General features: G+C 49.7%; 1 protein-coding gene across 2 annotated transcripts in view; it reads left to right on the top strand.

Annotated features, from left to right (window-relative positions):
• Positions 1 to 25071, top strand: part of GALNT14 (polypeptide N-acetylgalactosaminyltransferase 14) — a 239918-nt gene that overhangs the window by 208753 nt on the left and 6094 nt on the right. For both annotated transcript variants that reach the window (XM_063713209.1, NM_001131380.1), the window contains 4 exon segments: positions 5748 to 5874; positions 8451 to 8543; positions 13101 to 13184; positions 13661 to 13805. In XM_063713209.1, coding sequence (XP_063569279.1) covers positions 5748 to 5874; positions 8451 to 8543; positions 13101 to 13184; positions 13661 to 13805 — 449 coding nt within the window.

A 25071-nucleotide genomic window follows, 5' to 3' on the forward strand; every position in this document is an offset into this window, starting at 1 on the left:
GTTTAAATCCTGTAATCATCCCTATGCATCCTTGGGAAAGTTACTTCACCTCACTGAGCCTGTTTCTAAGTCTTTAAAGTGGAGACTGATCCCTGTAGTAGGGAGAACAGCTCCCCCAAAGATGTCCACACCCTAATCCCTGGAACCTGTCAGGATGTTACCTTACATAGCAAAGGGATTTCCCAGATGTGTTTCGGGTCCTTAATCAGTGACCTGAAGGTAGCAGATTATCCTGGCTTTTCTGAGTGGACCCAGTTTAAACACTTGAGCCCTTAAAAGTAGAGAACTTTCTCAGGCTGGAGGCAGAAGAGAAGTAGCAGATGAAACCAGAGAGATGTGAAGCCTGAGAAGTACCGACCATGGCTGCTGGAGGGGGCAACATGGAAGTAGCCGAGAGAGGCCCCAAGTTGACAGCCAGGTGGAAAAGGGAACCTCAGTCCTGCAACCCCAAGGAAAACTTTGAGTTCTGCAAACAACCTGAATGAGCTTGAAAGTGGATTCATCTTCAGAGCCTTCAGAAAGAAGCCATCCTGTTGACACCTTGATTTCAGTCTGAGACCCTAAGCAGAGGGCTCCGCCAAACCCACCCACTAAGTTTGTGGGGATTTGCTATTGCAGCAGTGGAAAATGGTAGTAGGCCCCACATCACAGGGCTGTTGCGAAGATTAATTAGATAATGAAAGTGCCTGTGCTCCACCAGGGTGAGCTGCCTTCTCTTTCAGAGAGCAAGGTTTGTTAAATGAGGATTATGTGTGACCTGCTGGAGTAGTTTATTCCTTGACTTTCTCTTTCAGCCTCACCCTTTCCATGATTGGTGGCTCAAGATTAGGGACATGGCCTCATCTGAGAAGAGCATCCAAGTGTGATAGAAAGTCACCTTTTCCCCCAGATGGAGAGTAAAGCTAATGCAGCCAGCACTCTGTTCCTTGTCTGGGCTACTGGCTAAAGCCCCATGCCCAAGGGACACCCCTTGAGGCCGTCCTTTCCTGCTGCTTCTCAACTTCCCTAAGTGTAATCGAGTCCCATCAGACACTAGTTGCTCTGTTTGCATAGAGAATATGGAAAGATAAAGGTGTCACCTGGCAGTCGTATGGGCTTTGTAGATCATGGCATGCCTGTGGTCAATACTTGTCTAGAGTAAGAGGTGTGGATGGAGACTTGCTTGTCCCAGCTGTGGGTGAAATGCAGTTTCGCTCACAGATTCAAGGCGATGTTTTGTGGGCTAATAAGATTATCTCTACTCAAGTGCATTCGTTCATTAAAGAGTAATAACAGAGCTTGCTTTCTAGCCCAGTAGATGCTGGGAACTTAAAAATTACTGAAAGGCAAGGTTCCCCATTGTACATAAATATGTGTGGACTTAGGAATGACAATAGCCAGGTGAGTGTCTGTTTCTCAGACAGAGGTTTAAACTTGGCCAAAAGTAGAATGGACAATGCTATTGTATACACAATACACACACATATACATTATATGAGGCTCCATTTAAAATGTGGTACCCACGTGTAATAATTCTCTTTGCCTTTGTTTAGAAACCAGGCTATAAAACGAAATTAGAACCTTGACCAGTATGGCCAAGCAGTGGCATATGAATAGTCGTGGTTTGCTTCCTGGAGAGAAAGCTGCCCCTTCTCCCCTGAATTCCTGTCCACCATTCATGGGCTTGCCAGGTAGAAGTTGGTTCTGGTGAAGGGCTAGGGCCCTGGGAGGGGTGGTAAGAACTACTGATCAGCTGATGGAGAGACAGAAGGAAAGAGGGGGGAATGGAGGGCAGGAGGGCAATTCGCTCTCAAATATTTACCTGATGTTTAAAGAAAGTAAGATTATAACAGTGCCCCGATGAGGATGGAATAATTACACATCTGCATGCCTGGAATTCAAAGTGGACTTGGGTCTCCGTGAGGCGGCATTATCACCAGGGAGATTATGTGGGTGCTGACTCAGCAAGAACCCCCAGCAAACTCCCTACACAATTCTTTTTTGTTCCCTCCTCCCTCACTTCAGAAATGATGACTCTGCAGGTGCTGCAGCCTCGAAGATCAGAGGCCCTAAGCTATACCTGGAAGGTCCACCGCCTCACACATGAATCTACAGCACTTCTGATAGCACTTGTGCAAGCCCCCTTCACAGGACCTCAGCACTGCAAGACTGTCCCAAAGGTCTCAGCAGATATCTATGAACCACCAGGCCTGGCCTGCAATCCTGAGAGGATACACATCATTTCCTTGAAGTCAATGATGTAGATAAGGGTAGAGCACCTGTATATCCTAGATTTTAAGTAACCCACACTGTCATCCCTATAAATCATCACACTAATCTGAAAACTCCAAGCTGCATCCCTCAGACTGCCTCTTGACTCTGGCAGCAGCACAGCGATCCATGTCAAGACACGTGCCTCCAATAATTCCAGGCATAACAATCTGAACTCCAGAGTAGAGATGCTCTTAACTCATCTCGGCTGCAGGTTCCTCTGGGTGGCAGCAGCCAGCCTGAAGGAGACCTGAGATGGACATCCTTCAGGACTGGATGAGTGAGTTGATAGGGTAGGAATGTGACAGCTAACTGTATATTTGTCACTCTTGTTAGTTTGTGAGTGCCTTGAAGTCGGTATCTTTGCATCCGCAGCTGTACTGGCTGGTGGACGATGTTCAGTATGGAGGCAGGGTGGTGTCAGGGGAAGAGCATGAATTTCGGAGTTGGAGAGATGTGCTTCCCTGCTTTTGAATGCCACCAGCTCCTCGCTCTCAGTTGTCCTATCAGAGCTGCTTCTGCATCGCAGAATAAGAACATTAATAACAATGGAGCAGGGTTGTTAGGACTAATCAGCTACTGCCTGCCTGGCCCAGAAGTAAATGAAGGGGTCATTTTCCTCCCGTGGCTAATGCTTGCAGAATTGCAATACTCAATTTTTGTATTAAGGCAACAGACATAAGAAAATTAGAAGGAGGAAGAATGTCTTCAGAGGAGGCAGGGCTACAGCGGGCTGTGGGAAGATGCTGAGGGCATAGGAGATGTCTTGGGTGTGATAATGTCCCGTGCATCTCAGTAGATATCTCAGCCAGTCATGGAAAGTTGGTGCCAGAGCGTGGGGCAGAGTTGGGGCTGGTAGGATGGAGATGAGTCCTCAGCATAGAGTGAACTCTGGGAGCAGAGGCGACAGCAGTGTCAGGAAAATGCTCAGAGGCAGAGCGTTGAGGGGATGTAGAAGAACATGGGGAGACCAGAAGGAAGGTAGAGAAGGATCAGGGCCAGGCAATGGTGCTGGCCTAGGTGGGGACCTGTGCATGGCTGTGGCAGAAGGGAGAGTTCAGTAGATTCAGAGAGAAATAAAGAGCTGGGAGGAGGGATCATAGAAAAGAAACAGCTATTGGGGAATGGGGGTGGGGCATGAGGTGGAGGCACAGGTTGGAGGGATTCACTTTGCAAAGGCAAAGGGACATATGTCTCATTTGAATACAAGGAAAGGAAGAGACTGTAGATGAAACCCATACATATCTTTAGAAGAAAGCTGGCACAAGATGTGTAAGTTATATCTAGCGAGCAAGGACTCCATCTCTAGTGTTGAGGAATTGGAGGGTTTTCCATTTTGGGAACTGGAGCAGGCCCTGTTTTGAGTCTCTGGAGAGGAGTTGATTGGAGCACAGACATGAGACTGAAATTCACACGTGCTGACACAACTCCACGCACCGACCTCCAGGTTCCTCTATGTGCTACTGCAAGATGGGGATGTGGGTGCCAGGCAGTTGGCTGAGCTCACTCCTTGCTCAATGACTCATGTGAAAAACGATTCAAACAGTGCCCCAGGCAAATGCCAACTCCCTCTATACCGTGGGACTTTATGGAGAGTGGAAATCTCAGATGTGAAGTGCACACATTTCAGGTGTCTCCTGCAGTGTGGCAGAAGATGGGAAGAAGCATCTGTAAGTCATCTAAGAAATTAAAAGGGGGCACAGGTGGGTGATGTCCATGTTTTAAAGAGATTGGCTTTAGAGGGATGTCTCATAATAACTTCTGATCTTTCAATCACACTTAGCGTTTACACAGTTGTTCTCAAAATTCTATTTGATTTGATGCTGATGGCAGTCCAGTGGAGTGTTTTTATGACATTTGTTTGACATAAGAGCAAATCAGGCCTCCAAGAGCTTAAGCAGGTTTCCCAAGGATACAACTAGCTGGTTACTGCAGACTTGGGCCTGCGGACTGTGAAGCTAAGTTCTTCCTGTTTCCTTTCCCCCATGTTATTGCCATGATTCAGTAGCAGTCATGAGAAGTCCTCTCTTCCTCCTTGAGTCTACACGGTCCCCACCCTGAGGGGAATCCAGGCTTCCTGGGAGTGAACAGCAGTAGGCAGAGGGGCAGGTGCAGAGAAGGTGGTGGAGTAGGGCTAGTGTGAAAGAAGTCTTACCTCAGTCCAGGGGCCTTTCCAAGGAAACGTGGGAGGAGACAGGTAGGTGACAGGTAAAGGTGGCTGGGGACAGGTGAATGAGAGCAGGGTGCAGGACACACATGTGAGATGAAGGCCCTGTAATACCCGTATCCTTGTTCCCTTCCCCTGAACACCCAGCCTACTTCCCCATGGCTCCTCACATGGGCAGCCACATGCTTGGGCTCAACTTCAGAAGCATCAGCCAGACCAGAATACCTACAGATGAGGAGCTGCCTTTTCTACCAGTGACAGGCCCAGTGGGATGCAGGAAGCAGCCTGCCCTCACTGCGGTCAGTTAGGGGGTACATTATCTGTAGAAAATTTAAGAGCAATATTAACACTCACAGTTGTTCTGCTTTTGAATGTCACCATGCACTGGCAATTTTAACCAATGGCAGTGAGAAAATTCCCTCCCTCCCCGCTTGGTATGCCACCGCTTCCTTCTCAGGGCAGAAGCACTACTTCAAGCCTACTGGGGTGCAGTCCCAGGGAGAAATACACTCATCACAGCCGCCTCTGCTAACTCCATCCCACCCACCTCTCTGAGGGCCCATAGCAGCAGCCAACCAGGAAGAAATGGGTGTGTGTACAAACCTAGGGGACACCAGCAACAACAGCTTTGAGGCTTCCAGCATTTTCTAGAGCTGCTTTCAGCTCTAGTTAACTGCACAGACTTTCTTCTCCTGGGTTATGATTCAGGTGGCTCTTCCCCAGTGGTAGAATTGCATTCACTATGGAAGGAACTTTTGTGGACACCTTGCGCTGAGGCCTTCTGGGGACTCGGTCCCCTCTGTTGCATCCTCACCATGAAGTTTTCTAGCCTGTCCCGAGTCTTCTCACAATGGTCATCTTGTCCCTGATTGTTAGAAAATTCTCCCGTATTCTCGATTGAAATTTCTTTCTCCTTGATCCTGACTCTAACCCTCTGGGATCACAGGGAGTGCATCTAACCAGACTTCCACAATGAATTATTCCGCAAGTTAGAAGGCAACTCTCTTGGTGCCCCCAAGGCTCCTCCTTTCCAGGCTCAGACGTTGCAGCAGAGCCCCTGCCCCGCCATGCTGGCCCCTGAATATGCTCCAGAGGCCAGTGTGTTGGTTTGCACTGTTTCCCTGCTCACTTATACCACCCTCCGAAGTGGCAGGTCTATTCCCATTTATGGATGGGGAAACTGAGGTCTCTCAGCCAGTGGAGCCTACAGACTGGCTGCAGAGTCTGTTCTTTGGCCTCTGCGGGGGCCTCACCGTTTCATTAGACCTGGGGCCTCAAAGCTGCAGCAGCAGTGATAACAGGTCATAGGAGGGGCATGACTGTCTTGCAGAAATCTCCTTCCGAGTGTGGATGTGCGGGGGCAGCCTAGAGATCGTCCCCTGCAGCCGAGTGGGGCACGTCTTCCGGAAGAAGCACCCCTATGTTTTCCCTGATGGAAATGCCAACACGTATATAAAGTAAGTGCCCAGGGGCTCAGCGTGGGTGGGCAGCAGCACAGGCAGCCATGGCTGGGCGGCTGCTGGTAAGGGTTGCAGCTGTCCCTGGTGCTCTGTTAGGCTGCCTATGTGATTTGGACTGGCCGGGGCTGCACCTCGTACTACCCAGACTCTGCTTGGATAGGGAAGGCAGGCCTGTCACATCCAGTGTTAGGGCCTGAGGCTTCCCTAATGCTTCTGAGGCTTCGGAAGGCCCCACATGAGGCCTCATGGGCTTCAAGTCACCCATCAATGCTCTCCTGTAGGGCATGGGCTCCGGATACTGGGGTTTTGTGAGATGGGGGAAGGGCAGCCCTTTTTACCTTGGAGTTCTAGACGAGCCACTGCCCCACCTTCGGGCTGGGTCACTAGGGGAGAGGTCTTTGGGCAGATGCAGGGAATGGGGAGGCCCAAGGGATGCAGCTTAGGTCCCTGCTCCAGGGCCTGGCCAGCAGAGTCAAAGGGTCCAGGCTGGAGCAGGGCCTGAGACCCTGGGATCCTGTCTGCTGGTGTGCTCTCCTCCTGTCTGGGGGGTGGTTCTTACTGGGACTCAGAGACCCAAGGGTGCCCCCTTGCCTGTTCCCTGCTTCCTCCCTTCATCCACTCTTTTTTCCTCGATTTCTCCTCTTTCGATCTTTCTCTTCTCTTTTCAGAATAATTTGTGAATATTCCTCTTTCCATCTTTTCCTCTTGATTCTCTCTCTTTCCCCCACCCTCTGTCTCTTGTCATCTGATAGCTTCACTCCTCCACTTGGTCTCCTCTTCCTTTTTTTCTGTCATTTGGTCCATTGGGGTAGGGGGAGCTGTGTCATCATGTCCTGACACAGCCACCCCAACACAGCTGTCCTGAGGAGACATGGGTTTGAGCAATGGGAAAATTGGCCACACGTTTTGCAAAAACGTGAAGGGCAAGGGTAGGGTGATAAGAAAATCAGCAGGCCAGGAAGCAGTGGGGAACAAAGGCAGGGCTGCCTCAGCTCTCAGGTTTTAAAAAGTAAAGGTGAGCTGGGGACGTCTGGCACAGGGAAGTGGTGGCTGTGCAGGAGCCATGTGGCCACCTGGAGGGGGGCCAGCCTGGAAATGAGGGGCAGAGCCTGGGGCTCCAGCCAGTCATTGTCTTTGAGACTGAGCCCTGGCCAGTGGGCATCCTGCATGCCACTGGTAGGTCATTCAGTTTCTAGAAGATTGTGGCACAGATGTCTGCTAAACAGCTTCCAATGTGCTAATGGCTAGGTCAGTGGAAGGACCCAGGGAGGCACTGTTAACTGCCTCCAGTGCCCCACCGACCAGGCTGTGTGTAGATAAACTGTCATTGCAGGTCCTAGCTTAGAAGGGCTTGCCATGCTCCTCTCTTGAATGCTTCAGCTCTAAAGCAGAGCTAGCATCTGCAAGAGCACCCCCTTTTCAGTTAGGCCCCAAGTTCCCTTACTTGGCCTCTACCACTGCTGCCCAGGCCACCAGCCACCTGACTGTTTTCTGACATCTTTTCTCTCTTTTCTGGGGCTCTTTCTGGTACGCCTGATGGCTGAGGGATCCTTAGTGTCTGTCTCTCTGTCTGTCTCCTTTTCTGTGATTCGTGGGGTCAGAGTCAGGGCAGATAACCTGATTTTAAAAACTAGAGTGCTAGCAAAAAGTCTGGAAAGAGAAGCCTGATTACTTAGTTCTTTACACCTGCAGCAGGCTAACTGCATGGCCTATGGGAAGACCTGTGTGTGCCCACTTTCCCCTTGGAGAGCTGGGACCTGAGCACTTCCACTGTGGTAAAGGACAGAACCCAGGAGCAAGAGCCCAAGGACAGCCAGAAGCTAGATGCCCACACAGGCCCTGCCTTTGCACTCTTGGTTACTGGCAGTGAAGGGATGCCAGTAGGGTTCCTGAGCCTTTTCTGACTATTTCTTTGATAGCCACAGAAGTTCAGTTTCTGGCATGATTTTCCTGGTCTGTATCTTTTAGGAGAAAGGTTTGTTGTTACTAAAGGTGAGAATCCCTAATCCAAAAATCTGAAATCCAAAATGCTTCAAAATCTGAAACTTTCTGAGCACCCACATGATGCCACAGGTGGAAAATTCCACACCTGACCTCACATGACAGGTCACAGTCAAAATGCAGGCAGACAACCCACAGTTTATTCAGCATCCCCAAGGGAAAAATATCATTACCTTCAGGCTATGTGTATAAGGTGTATGTGAAACATGAATGAATTTCATGTTTAGATTAGACGTGAGTCCCATCCCCACGATATCTCATTATGTATATGCAAATATTCCAAATTTAAAAAACCCCAAATCCAAAACACTTCTGGTTCCAAGCATTTTTTTGTAAAGGATACTCAACCTGTACTAAAATCTTGTGTCTTGGGGTAAAGACCCCTTTGGAGATTGGGTGGGGCTTGGCTGGGCTCAGTGCCCTGGGAACAGGAATGATAGTCGGTTGACCATGGTGCCCTTCACCTAGGTGGTGCTGCCAACTCAGCCTACACATGTGTATTTTAACTGGCACTCACAGGGCCTCTCAGACAGCCCCTTACTGACACTCCTTGTCACTCCTTGTCTTCCCAGGAACACCAAGCGGACAGCTGAAGTGTGGATGGATGAATACAAGCAATACTATTACGCTGCCCGGCCATTCGCCCTGGAGAGGCCCTTCGGGAAGTAAGTGTCCCTTCAGGTTGAGGAGGGCAGAGACTGCAAAAGAGCCCAGCTCATAGGACCGATGCAAATGGGTGCCGATAGGCCAGTCAGCTTAGCTACCCTGAGCTGCCGCAGGGCTCAAGGCTGTGGCTTCTTTCCTATTGCTCAGAGCTCCTCCCCAGCTCTGGATGTGCAGGGCTTTAGGCAGCTCTTATGGAATGACTGCCTGGCAACCTGGACTGCCAGCTCTAGGGGAGCTGAGCTGTGCCTTGTGCAATGGACCAATATTTCCTGCTTTTTGCAGAGAGGAAGGAGGCAGGACTAGACAGCCTTAGTCCTTCTAGGTGGGACTTCCTCCCTCCAAGTTCTAGGTCATCCAAGCCTAAGCTCTCTCCTTCCTTGGAGGAACAGCATGCATACAGATGTGTCCTCTACAGCAGTGCTCAAGTTTCATGCTCAGAGAGGACAGAGAAAGGAATGTTTATTAAAAGCTAGATACCATGCTGGGTGCAGTGGCTCACGCCTGTAATCGCAGCACTTTGGGAGGCCGGGGCGGGTGAATCACAATGTCAGGAGTTCGAGACCAGCCTGGCCAATATGGTGAAACCCCGTCTCTACTAAAAATACAAAAATTAGCCGGGCGTGGTGGCGGGCACCTGTAGTCTCAGCTATTCGGGAGGCTAAGGCAGGAGAATCGCTTGAATCGGGGAGGTGGAGGTTGCAGTGAGCCAAGATCACACCACTGCACTCCAGCCTGGGTGACAGAGCGAGACCCCATCTCAAAAAAAAATTAATTAATTAAAAATAAATAAATAAATAATAAAAGCTAGATACCATTACATAAGGCATCTCATTAATCCTCCCAACTCTGAGGAATGGGCATAATGACTCCTGGTTTACAGATGAGGAGACTGAGGCTTCTACAAGTTAAGCTTCTTGCCCTAGATGACACCATGGCAGAGGGGGATGGTGGTTCAAACCACACCTGTCTGATTTCAAAACCTGGAATGACCTTGTATTCCCCAGCCCAGGGCTGATTAGAGAAAAATAGCAACTTCACTAATGCTGTCATTTATGTTTCTTTGGGGGCAACCAATGGCTTTTTGTCATACTGACATCACCCACTCATCATATGAAGGCTGTTGAGCAGATGGGTTTTTTGAAGCCTAAATTCATAGGTTGAACCCGTCACTGAGTGGGAAGATTAAATCAGAACCCACCAAAATGATTTGCACCTCTGAAACCATCAATCCATGCCGCCCCTCAGGTTCTCTCACTCCAAACCTCCAAGGCATTCATTTTCAGTCCTCATCAGAACTTCCAATCTGTTGGCCATATCAACCACATCCCCCTCACTGCCTTCCCTCTCTAGCTTGGATTCTACTCTTTTAAAAACTGAACTCAAAAGGTCTTGTCCTCAGACCTTCTGTGCTGTTGTCCATCTAGCAACACCATCCCCACAGTTCATCCAGGTTCAACCTTAGATGAATCTGACTTTGCACCCTGTCCTCCTGTGCACACAGGCTGCTGAACAGAACTGGGAATGCCAGCTGGTGCTACTAATAATACACCATGGTCGTCAGTCTCAGCAAGGCCCGCAGTCTGCCCACTGGCCCTGCTGCCTCTCCTAGCTAGCGTTCTCCCTCGATCTTCATTAAACCTCCACTCTTCCCAGCCCCTAGTCCACCCCCCTCTTTTGCTGGCAGCAGATGACACCTTCTGTTTTACAGATGAAATAGATGACATCAACTTCCCAAAACAAACCAACCCATTAACTTCACTGCATCTGCAGCATCCTTCTCTGTCTCTTGTCTCCAAGGACAGGCTGCGCTTCCTGCTGTGGTCTCCATCCCTCCACCTGTACTCTGGATGCACCATTCATCGCTGCATTCATTCGTAAATCAACATTTATCGAGTTCCCACTGCCTGGATTCATCTCCTCTTGCCTCCTGGTGCAGGGCCTCTCAAACATTAATGGGCACGCGGATTTCCTGGGGATCTTGTTAAAATGAAAATTCTGACTCTGGAGGTCTGTATTTCTAATAAGCTGCAGGTGATGCAATGCTGCCCGCCTGAGTGCCACAATTTGAGGAGCAAGGTTCTACCGAGGAGGTTCCCAAACTAGTCTGCATATCAGAGTCCCCTGGGGAGTTTCAAACTGACTGCAGTCTGTACCCCTCCTCTAGAGAGTTGGTTTACTTGCTCTGGGGTGTGGCCTGGGCTGTAGAATTTTTCTAAAGACCCCACACCAGGTGATTCTAACATGGGGACAAGTTTGAGAACCACACTCCTTAGGGGGCTTTGCCCTCTGGGTGCTTCCACTCTGTCCCTGATCCCTGGTCTCTCCTCTGCTGCATTATTCCCGTGAGCATTTAAACTTATTCAGTGTCTTACATCTTAAGAAAAAAAAATAGGAGGAGGAAGAAAGAAAACAAACTACAAAAACCCTCCTTCAGTCCAACATTGCTCATCATCCACGCTCTGTCTTTTCCACTCCTCCAGTGCCCAGCTTCATGAAGCAGTGGTCTGCTTTCCTCTCTCCACTCCCCTCCTCACTCCTGGCCCCCAGGCCCTGAGACTGCTCCCACCTGGCTCCCTCGTGACTTCCTTGCACCCTGTACTGTCCTCTTTCGCTGCCCCATCAGCATAAGTCTTCTCCCACCCCCAGCCCCTCTGGTGTCCCCTGGTCCCTAGGCTTCCAGAACTCTGCAGGCATGGCGTTTCTTCTGCTGCTAGGCACTGCTTGCTTCGTCCCATTTGCAGGCTGTTTCCTCTTCCTACTCCTTGTATGATGGTCTTGCCGGAGGGTCCGTTAAAAAGCCTCTTCTTACTACATATTCTCCCTGGCATTAAGCACTATATCTATGCTGCTGATATTTGCATCTCTATTTCTAAGCTAAACCTATCCTTTGAGCTCCAATCCCTTCTATCCAATTATCAACTGGACACCTCTACCAGGATGTCTCCCTGGTACCTCCAACTCAACAAGTCCTAAACTGAACTCATGACATTTGCTCCTAAACTTACTCTTCATCCGATATTTCCCATCCCCGTGAAGAGTTTTACTTGCACCTGTTGCCCAAGTCAGAAATCTAGGTGTCAACCTTGAATCCCTCTCCTTCTCTTTCCCATCCAAATGATCACCAAGTCTTGGTAACACTGCACCATCATGCACTGAGCATGCAGGCCCTTGCTAAACACCCAATATTCAGCATTTTAGAAACCTGACATCCTTCCTGATGGAGGATCATCCCATCCTGTTGGAGTTTAGAGTCTGGTGATGAGCTGTGGTTGGTGCTCTGTAAGAAGAAGTTCTAGTGCAATCTTGAGGTGGAGAGCGGAAGGAAGTGAGTTGGACAGGAAGCAAGGCCAGCTCTATGTGTTTGCCCAGGAAGAACAAGACATGGATGTAACTTAGGTGGGTGCCGAGAGGTGTGGAGGCACTCAGCCTGTCGTTCTTCATTCCCACCCCCACTTCCCTGTTTGAAAGCATGATCAGCACCTGAGTTTCCATAGCTGCCTCCTCACTACCCTCCCTGGCCCCGGCTTTGCCCATCAGACCCATTTGTGGACCAGCACTGAGATGCTCTCAAAGAACAAACCGCCTCTTGCCCTGCTTAGAACCATCAGTTTCATCCCAGTGCCCTTTAAACAAGTCCAAACTCCTTGGCAGTGCCTCACAGGACCCTTAATGGTCTGTCTTTGCTTTCAACTCACCCATTTCTGCTCTTCCAAATTACCACCCATACATTCACATACACATCTATTTTAAGATCCTGCAGCACTCTTCCTGCCCGCAGAGCTTCTTTCATATCTTCATATGTGCTCATCTTGCTCTCCCCACTGCCTCTAGCAGGGGCCCCTACCTCTGGTTTGTCTAGATAATGTCCCCTTTTCCTTCCAGATACCAGCATCACCGTTACTACTTGACCACCATGGACCCGACAAGCAAGGGTCCCCCTCTGAGTGGTTCCCATAGGTCCCTCCTGCTCATCCTATGTCACCTGGGCTGTGATGGCTTATTTCATTATCTTTGCCTATTGTTCAAAAGCTTTCCATAGTATCCCACATTAGGTACAATGTCTGACACATAGTAGGTGCTCAATGAATATCTGATGAACAAATACATGACCAGGCCCCAGAAACAGCCAAATAAAGGGATTTTTTGAGACTGGGGCAGCGGAGAGTGGTGTTTCGGCTGCAGAATCCAAAGAGAAATTGTGAATAAGCAGGCCCAGAGCCCCAGCGGTGAATTATTAACAACACACTGAATGTTCTTGCAGCTTTGTTTTGAATGAAAAGTAAAAACACCCCCAAATTCCATCTTCAAGTAAAAGCACCAGTCCTCGCTGTCATTACTGCACCATTGTGAGTTATTGCTAAGTGTTTCCATAGCTCTGTCTGCAGTTATAGAAATCTGTTCTTGCTTAATTTCCCCAGCACCCTCCAGAGAGATGTGAGCACAGAGCATGGGCATGGGTTACGCTTCATGCTCTCAGTCTGGACTGGTGTTGCTGGTGCCTGCCTCTGACAGCTGTGTTTTGTCTTTGTGTCTGTCCACAACCCCGTTGCCCCCAGTGTTGAGAGCAGATTGGACCTGAGGAAGAATCTGCGCTGCCAGAGCTTCAAGTGGTACCTGGAGAATGTCTACCCTGAACTCAGGTATCCGTCCTACCTGTTGGAGTTTTGGCTGGCTGAAAGGAGAGGCCCTCAGCTGGCTTGGTCTGGAGAAGAGACAGACAATGACCAACTGGATGAGGGCTTTTATGTATATGGGAGGTCTAAGAAGACCAGTTGGCTCCCTTCACCCCTAAAACCCAGAGGGACCTTATACTGAATCAGTAGCATGAAGGATTACAGTTAACCAGTAGCAGTATTTCTCACCTGCTTGGGTTTGAGCCCTGACTTACGGACGCACTGACACCAGCTTCATTGCAGGGACTCATCTCCCTCTGTAGCTCCTGGGTCTTTCCTTGCCACCTCATTCTTAGTGGCACCCTGCCCTTCTCCGAGCAGTGCAGATATTTTCTAACAGCCCAGCCCTGCCATTCTCAGAACACTGCCCACCTTCTCCAGCTGGTAGTCTTGCTAATCCAATGAGCAGCGGACTCTCCTCTCTCCCTGTGACTGTCCTCCAGCATCCCCAAGGAGTCCTCCATCCAGAAGGGCAATATCCGACAGAGACAGAAGTGCCTGGAATCTCAAAGGCAGAGCAACCAAGAAACCCCAAACCTAAAGTTGAGCCCCTGTGCCAAGGTCAAAGGTGAAGATGCAAAGTCCCAGGTAAAGTAACTGGCTGGGCATACAGGATCATGTATCACAGTAGAGGGAGGCAGCCAGATGACTCTGCCTTCATCACCTGCTCTTACATGACATCAGATGCCCATTTACTCCCAGAGATCGGTAGTGGAGCATGAGAGGTGTGATCCCCCAACTCTGCCACTGTGCTTACACTGCTTGCTTTCCAAGTGCATAGAGTTCCTCTGAAAGACAGCTTAACAGGCAGCATCCTGCCTATAGGAAATTGCCCATTAAGTTAGCAGGAGCTTAATGAGTTTGTTGTAGTTGGTGTCCTACCTGCTGGCAGCAACTGTGGGCAGGGTCAGGCAAGGCGAATGGCACAGCTAGCTCACAGATGTGAAATGCAAAGGGGGAGAAGACTGCCGCTGGGTGACACTGCCTCCTGGGACAAGACGGAATGCCTGCTCTGTGAGTCTCCCAGCTGATTTAGCTCTGACTGGCAGGTAGTCACATCAGATTTGGTAAAACCATCTCTGTCTGCCACCTTGTCTCTGGGCAGCATCCTTCTTTATCCCCAGCTTCACCTCTGCATCTCCTGCCTCCCCTAAGTCTGCAGGACCCCTTGTGGTCCCTTCTCTGAAAAGTTTCCTGTGCTTTACTTGATTGATTGACAAAGTACCTCCCACTCCCTGCCATGTTTTTTGGGACAGTCTTCTCCCATCTGAGGCTAGAACTGTTGTTTTAAAGGTCACTGACAAATTCACAGCCTGTCTTATAGCACTTGGCCTGCTGACTGTGTTAAAGCACGGTGGCTCACGCCTGTAATCCCAGCACTTTGGGAGGTCAAGGTGGGTGGATCACCTAAGGTCAGGAGTTCGAGACCAGCCTGGCAAACATGGTGAAACCCTGTCTCTACTAAAAATACAAAAAATTAGCCGGGCAGGGTGGCACGTGCCTGTAATCCTAGCTACTCGGGGGGCTGAGGCAGGAGAATCGCTTGAACCCTGAAGGTGGAGGTGGCAGTGAGCCGAGATCACACCATTGCACTCCAGCCCAGGCAACAATAGTGAAACTCCATCTCAAAAAAAAAAAAAAAAAAGTCACGTTTGTCTATGGCTTCCTTGCTAACTCCTCACCCCCACTCTCATACCCTTCTGGCGGGTCTTCACCAAGGTTCTCAGCTCACTGTTCTTTTCTCTACAAACCATTTCTTGGAGATTTTTTCATGCTTCCAGCTTTGACAGTTTCCTGTTTATTGATTCACAAATTCCATATCTTCATCTATCCATGAATTCATTTGTTCATTCAACAGATACTTCTCTATTAACTATGAAGATGCAGAGATGAAAGACTAGGTTGCAGGCCTGAAGGGCCCCTCAAAGGGCCTAATGTAAAAATAAGCTAGAAAGTAGCCATTATGATGTAATCTCTGTCCTGGATGGAGTTTTGTCCAGGGTACCATAGAAGTTGCAAGAGATGGCATCCAAGTTAGGTGTGAGGCTCAGGGAAGGCTTCCAACCGCACTTGGAAATGATTTGTATTCTCAGAGATGAGTAGAAATAGGCCAGGTTGGGAAGGGAAGAAAGGAAAGACCTGGAGCTGAGCAAGGACGCTGGTGAGGATGCTGCCTTTGCAGGACAGTGGGAGAGTAGGGTTGGAGAGTGGGATGTGAGGGGAGGGAGCAGCAGACGGTGAGGCTGGAGAGAAAGCAGGAGCTGAATCCTGGTCTCTCTTCCTGTGCTGAAGAGGTTATGTTTTGTTCTGGGGAACAGGCTGCTATGAGATCTCAGGAGAGGGTTGGGAATTACAGATTTGCAGGTGCTGAAGAGGTTGCTTTTTGTCCTGGGGAACAGGATGCTATGAGATCTCAGGAGAGGGTTGGGAATTGCAGATCTGCAGGTGTAGATCTCCTACCTGGACTCTCTCAACACTGGCTGATTGAGTGAGTCCATGGCCACACTGAACTCACTTGTGACTCAAGACAACAGATAGCCATGAGCATCTATCAGGCACCCTGGCTGCCTCCCTGTCCCACTAGCTCTCTCCATGTGACCCCCTTCTCGCATGACCCTCAGTTCCAGCCTGGTCCAGCTTCTGCGGCTCTTCTTTCTCCTGCACCCCTCATTGTCTCATTTCTCAGAAGGGCTGCTCTTAGATCCCTTGTTCACTTCTTTATGCTAGATCAGCATTCCTCAGTCTCAGCACTCTTGACATTTGAGCTGGACGTTTCTTTGTTGTAGGGGCTGCCCTGTGTATTGTGGGCAGTCTAGCAGCATCCCTAGCCTCTGCCCACTCTTGCCAGCAGCACCTCCCCACAACACAACTCAACACAAGTCACAGCCATCAGAAGTGTCTCACACATGACCAAATGCCCCCTGAGGGACAAACCTACCCCAGTTGGGAGCCACTGGGTTAGATTACAGCAACAGCCTCCACTTGCTTCTCCTGCCCTGGCTGCAGCCCTGCCCCTACCCTGACACTGAATGTGGTCACTAACCCATTGTTCCCAGTCTCAGCACAGACATCGATGGCTCCTATTGTCTACTACAAAAGCCAGACTCTTGGCCTTGGTACTTGAGGCATCTCAACCCAGCTCCAGCTTGCAGTGGCTTTTCCAGGAACCATATCTCTACTCCAGTAGGGCAGGGGAGGGAGCTGCTTGAATCAGACAGGAAAAGGGAAAGGAAATTGAGGTGTTGATTTTGCTTAAGGCGTGACTGCCTGGATGAGAATGACAAAATTTGCTCAAGTGGCATTTTGCAAAATGTTGTGAGTAGGTGACACACATCCTTGTCTTCTGAATCTGTGTGTGGGCAGTGCTGGTGGGCAGCAGCCAGAGTGTTGTCTTCCCCCTTTCCCTGGGGCAGGAGTGTGCTTGGTCTGTTTCCAGCAGAACAGGGGACTTTTCTGGTACCTGACGCCTTTGGCTGCATAAGGAAGTGGGAGAAGAGGAGCCAGGTCTCTGTGGGCCTCCGAGAGGGGCCCTGCAATGCTCTGGCCCTGAGGAGAGTTGTCAGGCCTTTGTTTGACCAGAGGGTAATAGTGCCCATCCCAGCTGACCTTCCTGTCATGTGAAAAAGAGGAGGGACAGCAGTCATCTGCGGGCAACTCACACTCATCCTGGGCATGGCCTGCGGGTGAGCAAAGCATCTTCTCTGGAAGATGGTACTGAGATGCCCCTCCTCTCTGCCTTGGAGAGAACAACCGGGTTGGTGTCACCACAGTGTGAATGTGGGGTGCTTGGAGAATACTCCTAGACAGGATGATGCTCAGTCCACTTCACAGACTGTACCACGGCCCAGGGACCATTCCTGCTGGGATGCAAGGTGGCCTGATGCTGGGTGAGACAGAGCCCCTGCCCTCCAGGGCCTACGGCACAACTTGGATACATTTCCAAGTAATCTGGAGGTGTTAAACCCACATGGGACTGATAGAAATCCACAGGACCATGCCAGCTAAGATAATCTCCCTGAGTATGTGTGCCTATGTGTGTGTGTGTGTGTGTGTGTGTGTAGCATACAGTCTCATAGGACTGACTTATATGGCCTTTCTCTTCTTTTCAGTGTCCGCTCCTCCTTCCCAGATAAATGTCTTGTCTTCCCACTTCCCAACCCCTTCTGCTAACACTGGGCTTTGTCACATTCTCTCCTCTTATGGCTGCTTTGCCCCCATCACCTCTTCCCACCTCTGTCCTCCTACTTGTCCTGCCTCTTGGCCTGTCCAGAGGGAGTCACATCTGTCCCTCAAACCCCTAAACATGGTTTGTTCAGTCTTCTCTGCTCCCACTTCTTTTGTCTCTGGGAGGCCATATCAGGGAAGTGACATAAAAGCCTGTTAAGTAGATGTTGCTATTATCCCATTGTACAGATACAGGCCGAGGCCAAAACAATGAAACCAAGTCTTGGAGAGGTTACCCAAAGTCATATCCTACCAATAACGGTGAAGATGGATTTGGAGAATCTGGCCACATATCATAGCTCTGCTCTTGCTGATGCTGGAGAGTCAGGGCTGGCTCTGAGCTCTTTTAGACAAGTCTAATCAGGTGAGAAGACACCTGCCCCTGAAATTCCTCTTCTAGGTTGTAAACATTAAAACCATAAATCAGCTACACCTTGACAGGTGAGAGTGGCAAGAGATTCTTCTTCTTGGCCAGTTTCCAAGGACAATCTTTATGAAAAGATGAACGAAGGTTGTACCCCCATGTCAGGGTCTTGGGTGGAGGACCATGCCAGAGAGTAGTCCCCTCCCTGATGTTATGGGCATTGGGACAAGAGCATGAATGGAGGCTCCTACTCCCGATTCCACACCAGAATGTGGGACACACACCATGCTGGCTTCCTGTCTTGCCTGCCCCCATTTCTTCACACCCTGGCTGCATATCCAAGCTGGGTCACTCGCAACTAAATGGTCCCCCTTGGGCCTAGGGGTATGTACTAGGATATAGTCTACCCTCAGAGGACACGCTCAAAGGCAAAGAAGCGAAGCCCCAGGTAAAGTAACTGGCTGGGGATACAGGACCATGTATGAACCCAGGGATGAGATCTACATAGGTTTTTAAATAAGGCTTGGTCCTTTTGCCCTGGAGACTCTAGGGTCCTCAACTGTGGAGTAAAAGCACCAGAGAATGGGAGCCAAGGGCTGAGTTCAGCTTTAGCTGCCCACAGTCTCTGCAGGCAGGTGAGCCCCAGGCTCTGGGGCATCCTCATTGTTGAAAGGAGACTGTTTTGTCCTCTGGTTCTGACACTGGCTCCCGATGCTTCTCCACCCTCCAGTCCTATCCAGTCCTCACCCTGCCTTCCCTCCCTCTCTTGGCTGACTTGTCAACCTTGGGAGCAAAATGTTTAATCTGAGTGTGTATTGAAGATGTCAGAAAACTGATGCTTTAGGTGAAATGCGAGAGAAATACATCATCCGTTTGTAAACATGTGAAGCCCGAGAAGTCTCCAGGTTAACAAGTTTCCTCTTGACTTTATTGGACTCTAGAAAAATATTTGTGAAAGGTAGAAAGAATACAGATGCACCACCAATCTAGTTTCCATCCCAATTTAAAGAAAGGGGAAAAACATAAGATATATTTTTAGCTCGTCCTTTTACCTGTCTCCCAGTGTGTGGGCTACTGGCTGTGGAGCATGCAAGATGGGTACCCTGGGTGGTCAGGTAAAGATAAAGTCTCCCCCTAACCTGGACTGGCACTGGTGGCTCGAGGTGTGTGAGCCTGAGTCTGCTGGTGGGACAGGCTGCCTGCACACCACCCTCCCTGCCCGATGCCACCCTCCCTGCCTGATACCACCCTCCCTGCCTGATGCCACCTTCCCTGCCCGATGCCACCTTCCCTGCCCGATGCCACCCTCCCTGCCCGATGCCACCCTCCCTGCCCGATGCCACCCTTCCTTTCTGTGCTTTGTGAACACAGCCTTGGGAATGGCTCCATCCCTGCCTCCAGCATAGCTCCTGGGCAGGATTCCAACGGAAGGTCTGTAAGGTCATCTCTCTTCTTGTTGGTTCCCCTGGTCACCATCGTGAACACAGCAGACAGCAACTGAGCATTTGCTAATGGAAAGCACCACTCTGGGATAGGTATTAACCCATTTGTTCCTTGCAGTGACCCTCTTAGAGACTGATGTCATCCTCATTTTACATACAAGGGAACTGTGGTACAGAGTGGAGTAACTCGCTCAAATTCACAGGTTAATAGGCAGCTCTGTGGGGATTCTAGCCCTGGTATCACCCCAGGATCCAACAACATGACCCAACAAAGATGTACTGAGTGTGGGCTTTAATCACACATATAAGTGTAATCTCGCCACATGGGAGGAAAGGACAGAATGGGCTGGAAATAAAGAAAAGACCCCAAAAGTGGGTTCATCAAAGTTTCCAATGGAAGGAGGTGTGTCTAGGAGCCCACCAGGTCATCCTGCTGCCTCTGGAGAAAAAGCCTCCACCAGGGAGGGGCCGAGGCAGACCCCAGCACAGCCATCCGTGCACTTGTGCTGTTGTCACAGTTGGTACAATCACTACAGCTGATGCTTCAGAGAGCCAGAGGCATCACGAGGTCAGTTCATTTGAATTCAGGCTCATCCATTCTAGATGCCTTGTTTGAAGGGAGAGCTTCAAGGCTGTGTCTCAGGGACTGTGGAGGTACCCAGTATGGACTAAGATGTTCAAGGCCCTGGATACTTGGCTCAGGTCCCACCCCACCAAGGAGAGGCCAAGTTCAGAATCAACCCTGGGGTCTGCTTCTGGCATTGCCAGAGTAACCATTGGCCCCTTTGATCCTCAGTCTCCCTTTCTACAAAACGGGAACCGTAGTGATTATGAGAATTAAATAGACAATGAATGTGAAGCAACTAGCACCAGGCCTGGCCCTTGAAAGAGTCTCTTACAAGCAGGTGTCACTTTGGCTGTCTAACTACAACAAAACCAGCAGTGCTGCCCTGCCCATGCCTGGTGGTGTCACCCCTCCTGGAGAGAGTATTGACAGAGGGGGAAAGGGAGGCTTGGAGAGACTGCCCAGGTGGTATGTGAGTAATGCCAGGGCATGGTTCAGATACAGGCCTGCCACCTGCAGAGCCCAAGCCCTTCAGGTGAGACTAGGGCTTCTAACCCTCAGCACTACTGGTAATAGGGCCAGATCCTTCTTTGTTGAGGGGTTGTCCTGTGCAGCATAGGATGTTTAGCAGCATCCCTGACCCCACCTACTGGCAGCTAGAAACACTCCTCCACCCAGCCATAGAACCAAAAATGTCTGCAGACACTGCCAGAGGTCCACTGAGTGGGGAGAGTTGAGAGCCGCTGCTCTAGGCTGATTGTTTCTTGCCTACCAGAGGTAGGGGCCCTGGGCCATTCCAAGACCAGCCCCTCTGCCTGGGCCCAGGCTCGTCCTCACTCCTGCCTCTTTTTTTTTTTTTTTTTTTTTTGAGACGGAGTCTTACTCTTTTGCCCAGGCTGGAGTGCAATGGCATGATCTCAGCTCACTGCAACCTCTGACTCCCAGGCTCCAGCAATTCTCCTTCTTCAGCCTCCTGAGTAGCTGGGATTACAGGCACGTGCCACCACACCTGGCTAGTTTTTGTATCTTTGGTAGAGATGGGGTTTCACCATATTAGCCAGGCTGGTCTCAAACTCCTGACCTCGTGATCCACCCATCTCAGCCTCCCAAAGTGCTGGGATTACAGGCAAGAGCCACCGCGCCTGGCCCTCTTTTAGTTACCTCTTAAGACAATCCTTCATCCCTGCTTCGCCATCCCATGCAAGACCACAAGTCCCAGGCTGGGAGCTGTGGCCCCTCTGCATCCCAGCTTCCACAGCTATGGCCAGACTGGCATCTGCTAGAGAGAGAAGGTTACTGACCCCTGCCTGTCCCCTCCCTGCTCCCACCAGCACTGGCCATCTCCAGACATGTCCTCCGAGCACAGAAGGTTTTAAGGCTGTCTGGCCCAGTCGATCCCGTCCTCATTCATTGGTGACTCCCCTCCTCCTCAGCCCCCAGCTGGCCTATCCCAGTGGAGGGGGCGGGGCCACCCACACCAACCAAGGACGGTCTCTGGGTTGCCCTTCCATGGCTACAGCTTTGGGATAGGAGGGACGGTTCCCAGACCAAACCGAGGGTTGGGCTGCTTATTCTCATGGCCCAATAATGAGATGCAGATGAACTGGGAAAGAAGAGAGTTTATTTCTGTAACCGGGCACAGAGAGAAAACCTGGAAATTATCGCCAGACTAACTCAAAATTACAAAGTTTTTCAGAGCTTATATATCTTCTAAGCTATTTGTCTACGTGTAAGTGTGCATTCATCTAAAGACATAAGTGATTAACTTCTTTTAATCTATAACTAAGGTCTGAGTCCTGAAGACCTTCTCCTGGAGCCTCAGTAAATTTACTTAATCTAGATGGGTCCAGGTGCCAGGGGTGATTACTCTTATCTTGTCTCCTGCTAAATCATGGAGGTTTGGGGGGAGTTCCTTCAGACCCCAATAAAACTTGTTTGTGGAGGTCTGGGGAGTTTCTTCAGACCCCCAATAAAACTTGTTTAATCCTAAACAGGTCCTGTTAAGAATTCCTTCATTATCTTGTCATGCTTCGAGGCCCAGGAAAAGCCTAGACAAACTCTTGGTGGGCTTTTGTTACATATAAGCCTTTGTAAAAGGGCACTGGCCCTTTCAGCCTTTAACATTTAACTTACCCACTCAGTCAGGGCTGAAACAATTGTCTTGGAGGCCTGCCTTTTCAGCTGTTAGGGAGACCTGGCCTGCCACAGGACCTCCATCATGGGCTAGGCTTTTGCCAGGCCCCCAAATGAAGCCACCAGCAGAGGGCCCAGCACTCAGCGAATCCAGGCCAGACCTGCTGAGCAACCTCTGCTGCCTTCCTGGAGTCTGTTTCTAACTGTAGGTTTCTTTTAATAAACCCATTCATCACGGCCCTTCTGGGAAGTCTGACAGGCTGCAGAATGGAAATCCGAAAATGCTCTCCTTGCTTCCCGCCTGCGTGCTCCTGTCTCCTGCTTCTCCTCCCTCCTCTCCTCTTTCAGATGTGGCCAGACATCAGCCTTCCTCTGGGACATGACGAGGCTAAGTTATTGAAATGCCAGGAAATACCAGCTGATGGAAAGTCCACTTAGCATGAGGGCTTCATTAGCTGTGCCTGTTCACACATTCTCCTTGGGGGTCTTTGAGATGTTTTCATCAGGTCCCGGCCTGGGGACACACCAGATGCCCAAATGCATTTCTTCCTGAAAGGCATCTGTGGACAACAAGAGTCAAGGATGTCAAAAGAACTGCCCACCCACCCACCCATCCAGCACTTCCAGTTTTGAGACCCCTAGGATATTAAAAAAGAAGAAATGGCAAAGTGGGCTCTCAAAAGAGGCTTTTATATTTAATCAGTTAATGCTTTTAACACAAAAAACACAATGTCATTGTATGACGGTGATTGTAAGATAATGGCAGGATTTATTTTTGAAATAATAATTTGTGGTTCCCTACAGACTCTATAGTCAGGTAATGGGTCAGAAAGAATGAACTTCGTCTTTCCGTTGTACTGCTCTCAGGGCATATGGCTTCCTGGTAGTCCAGCTGTTGCATTTGATCTTTTGGCCCTTCTCTCTCCTCCCCACAGGCCAAGGAATATTCTAGACCCACCTTCTAGATCACATTCTGGGTATTTAGGACTTCAGAATCCCCTACCCAAATGGCCCCAGCCTAATTCAAAACCCTGCGTGGGTCTCATCCCTGGGTTTGCCCTCTGAGGGTGGACTGTGTCTCTAGCACACATCCCCAGGTCCAAGGGAGACCATTTAGAGGGGAATGACTCAGCTTGGATATGCAGCCAAGGTGGGGGAAGAAAAAGGGGGGGTGGCTCAGGCTAGAAGCCAGCACTGTGTGTATCCTATGGTCTGGTGTAGAATCAGGAGTGTGGGCCTCCATTCATACTCATGGCCCAATTACTCTATTAGAGAGGGCACTACTCTCTGGCCTGCCCCACCCCAGACCTTGGCAAGGGAGTACAACCTTTGTTCATCTTTTCATAAAGGTTGTCGTTGGGAACTGGCCAAGAAGAAGAATCTCTTGCCACTGTCCCCTGTCAAGGTGGAGCTGATCTTTGGTTTTAATGTTTACAACCTGGAAGAAGAATCTCAGGGACAAGTGTCTTCTCCCTGGATTAAAGTTATCTAAAAGAGCTCAGAGCCAGCCCTGACTCTCCAGCATCAGCAAGAGCAGAGCTGCTGGAGAAAGTTGGTGTGGGGGCCACTTGCTGGTGTATGACTTTGGATAGCCTCTCCAAGCCTTGGTTTCATCATCTATAAAATGAGGATAATAGTAATACCTAGTTAATAGGATTCTTATGAAAATTAATCAATCTGTGCAAAGTTGTCAGGATAATGCTGGGAACATCATAAGCACTCAATAAATGTCAGCTCTTATTAGCAGCAGCAGCAGCAGCAGCAGCCTGGTCATTGCACCACCTCTGTGCGGACAGACTTCTTTCCCCTTTCAGCTTATCTTGGAGAAAGGCAAATGGGATGTGTGGAATGTGATGTTCACAAGGCCAGAGAAGAACTTCTTGATATGTCCCAAGGAATATATCTCATGACTTTTTATTATAGAAAATTTCAAATATCTATAGATACAGAAGTCGAATAGTATAAAGAACGCCCATGTACCCATTGCCCTGCTGTAAGAACAAGACTCACGGACAGTCTTGTTTCATCTATATTTGCATCTTTCCCCAGGGAGTACTTTCTGATCTAGGTCTTCTCCCAACACCAACAGTTTGCAAAGGGATAAAAGAATCCTTATGCAGGAGCCATTCTCCCACTAGGCTGGTGAGCCCCAGATCAAGAGAGCCAAGCGTCATTGTCCAGCAAGTCAGGTTGACTCAAGGTGGACGTATTCAGGACAGCAGAAGGTCCTGAGCCTGTGGGAGTGGTTCCTCCAAACCACCCAGGTCCCAGAAAACAATTAAAGTCTTTCAGCAGCCCATGGAGGTCAGGAGAGGACCAGGGATCAGGAGGGAAGGTACGGAACGAGAGACAGATGACCACCATGTCTGCCTGGGGGACATCTTATCCTAGAGTAGGAGGCTGGCCTGCTAAGTGGACTTTTTCATTCTTGGGCCAAGGGGAAGTAGCCAATAAGTAACCTGGTCCAGAGGCTCAGGGTCAACTTGTTTCAGGGATGTAGTGGAAACAGACACAGCCCTCAAAGGATCCTCTGCAGCTTCCCCAGGGGACCCAATTCAGGAATCATCTTCTTTGCCCCCAGATGGAGGCAAAGGGTAAATGTTACCTTATTTTACAACCTGGGGGAAAAAACCGCTTATGCCAGTACTTTCTGCCCTACTGACTTAAGAACTGGGAAGTGCTTGTGGCTTCATAAGCCAGTTACTCTGTGATCTCTGGTACTTTGGAGGAAAAATGTTGGAATCATTCCTCATAATGAATGACACAGCATGCCCTTCTTCCTGATGCCAACAGAACTCTGCTTGTCAATCCAATTTCTCAGCTTCTCTCCCTGCAAGAGCTCAGGGGCCAAAAGATCTATTATCCTGGCACATGCACCCTCCTGAAATAATTTGAATCCTCATAACATTCTTCTTTCCCTAGACCCTTCTTTATTCATTCCCTTGGAACACTTGTGCCATTTGCCCCTCCATTTGCCTCTTGTCATAACTCTCATGTGCTCTAGTCTCATGTGCTCTAGACACTGACTCAGACTCCCTTTCAAGGAACAGGGGAGAGTCTAAAGGTACTGGTATGGAGGGGTGGGGAGTTGACCTGCTAGATGGCTGCTTGAAATGTCAAGTGCTG

This window comes from Pongo abelii, chromosome 12, assembly GCF_028885655.2.
Source record: "Pongo abelii isolate AG06213 chromosome 12, NHGRI_mPonAbe1-v2.0_pri, whole genome shotgun sequence".
NCBI classification, from domain to species: domain Eukaryota; kingdom Metazoa; phylum Chordata; class Mammalia; order Primates; family Hominidae; genus Pongo; species Pongo abelii.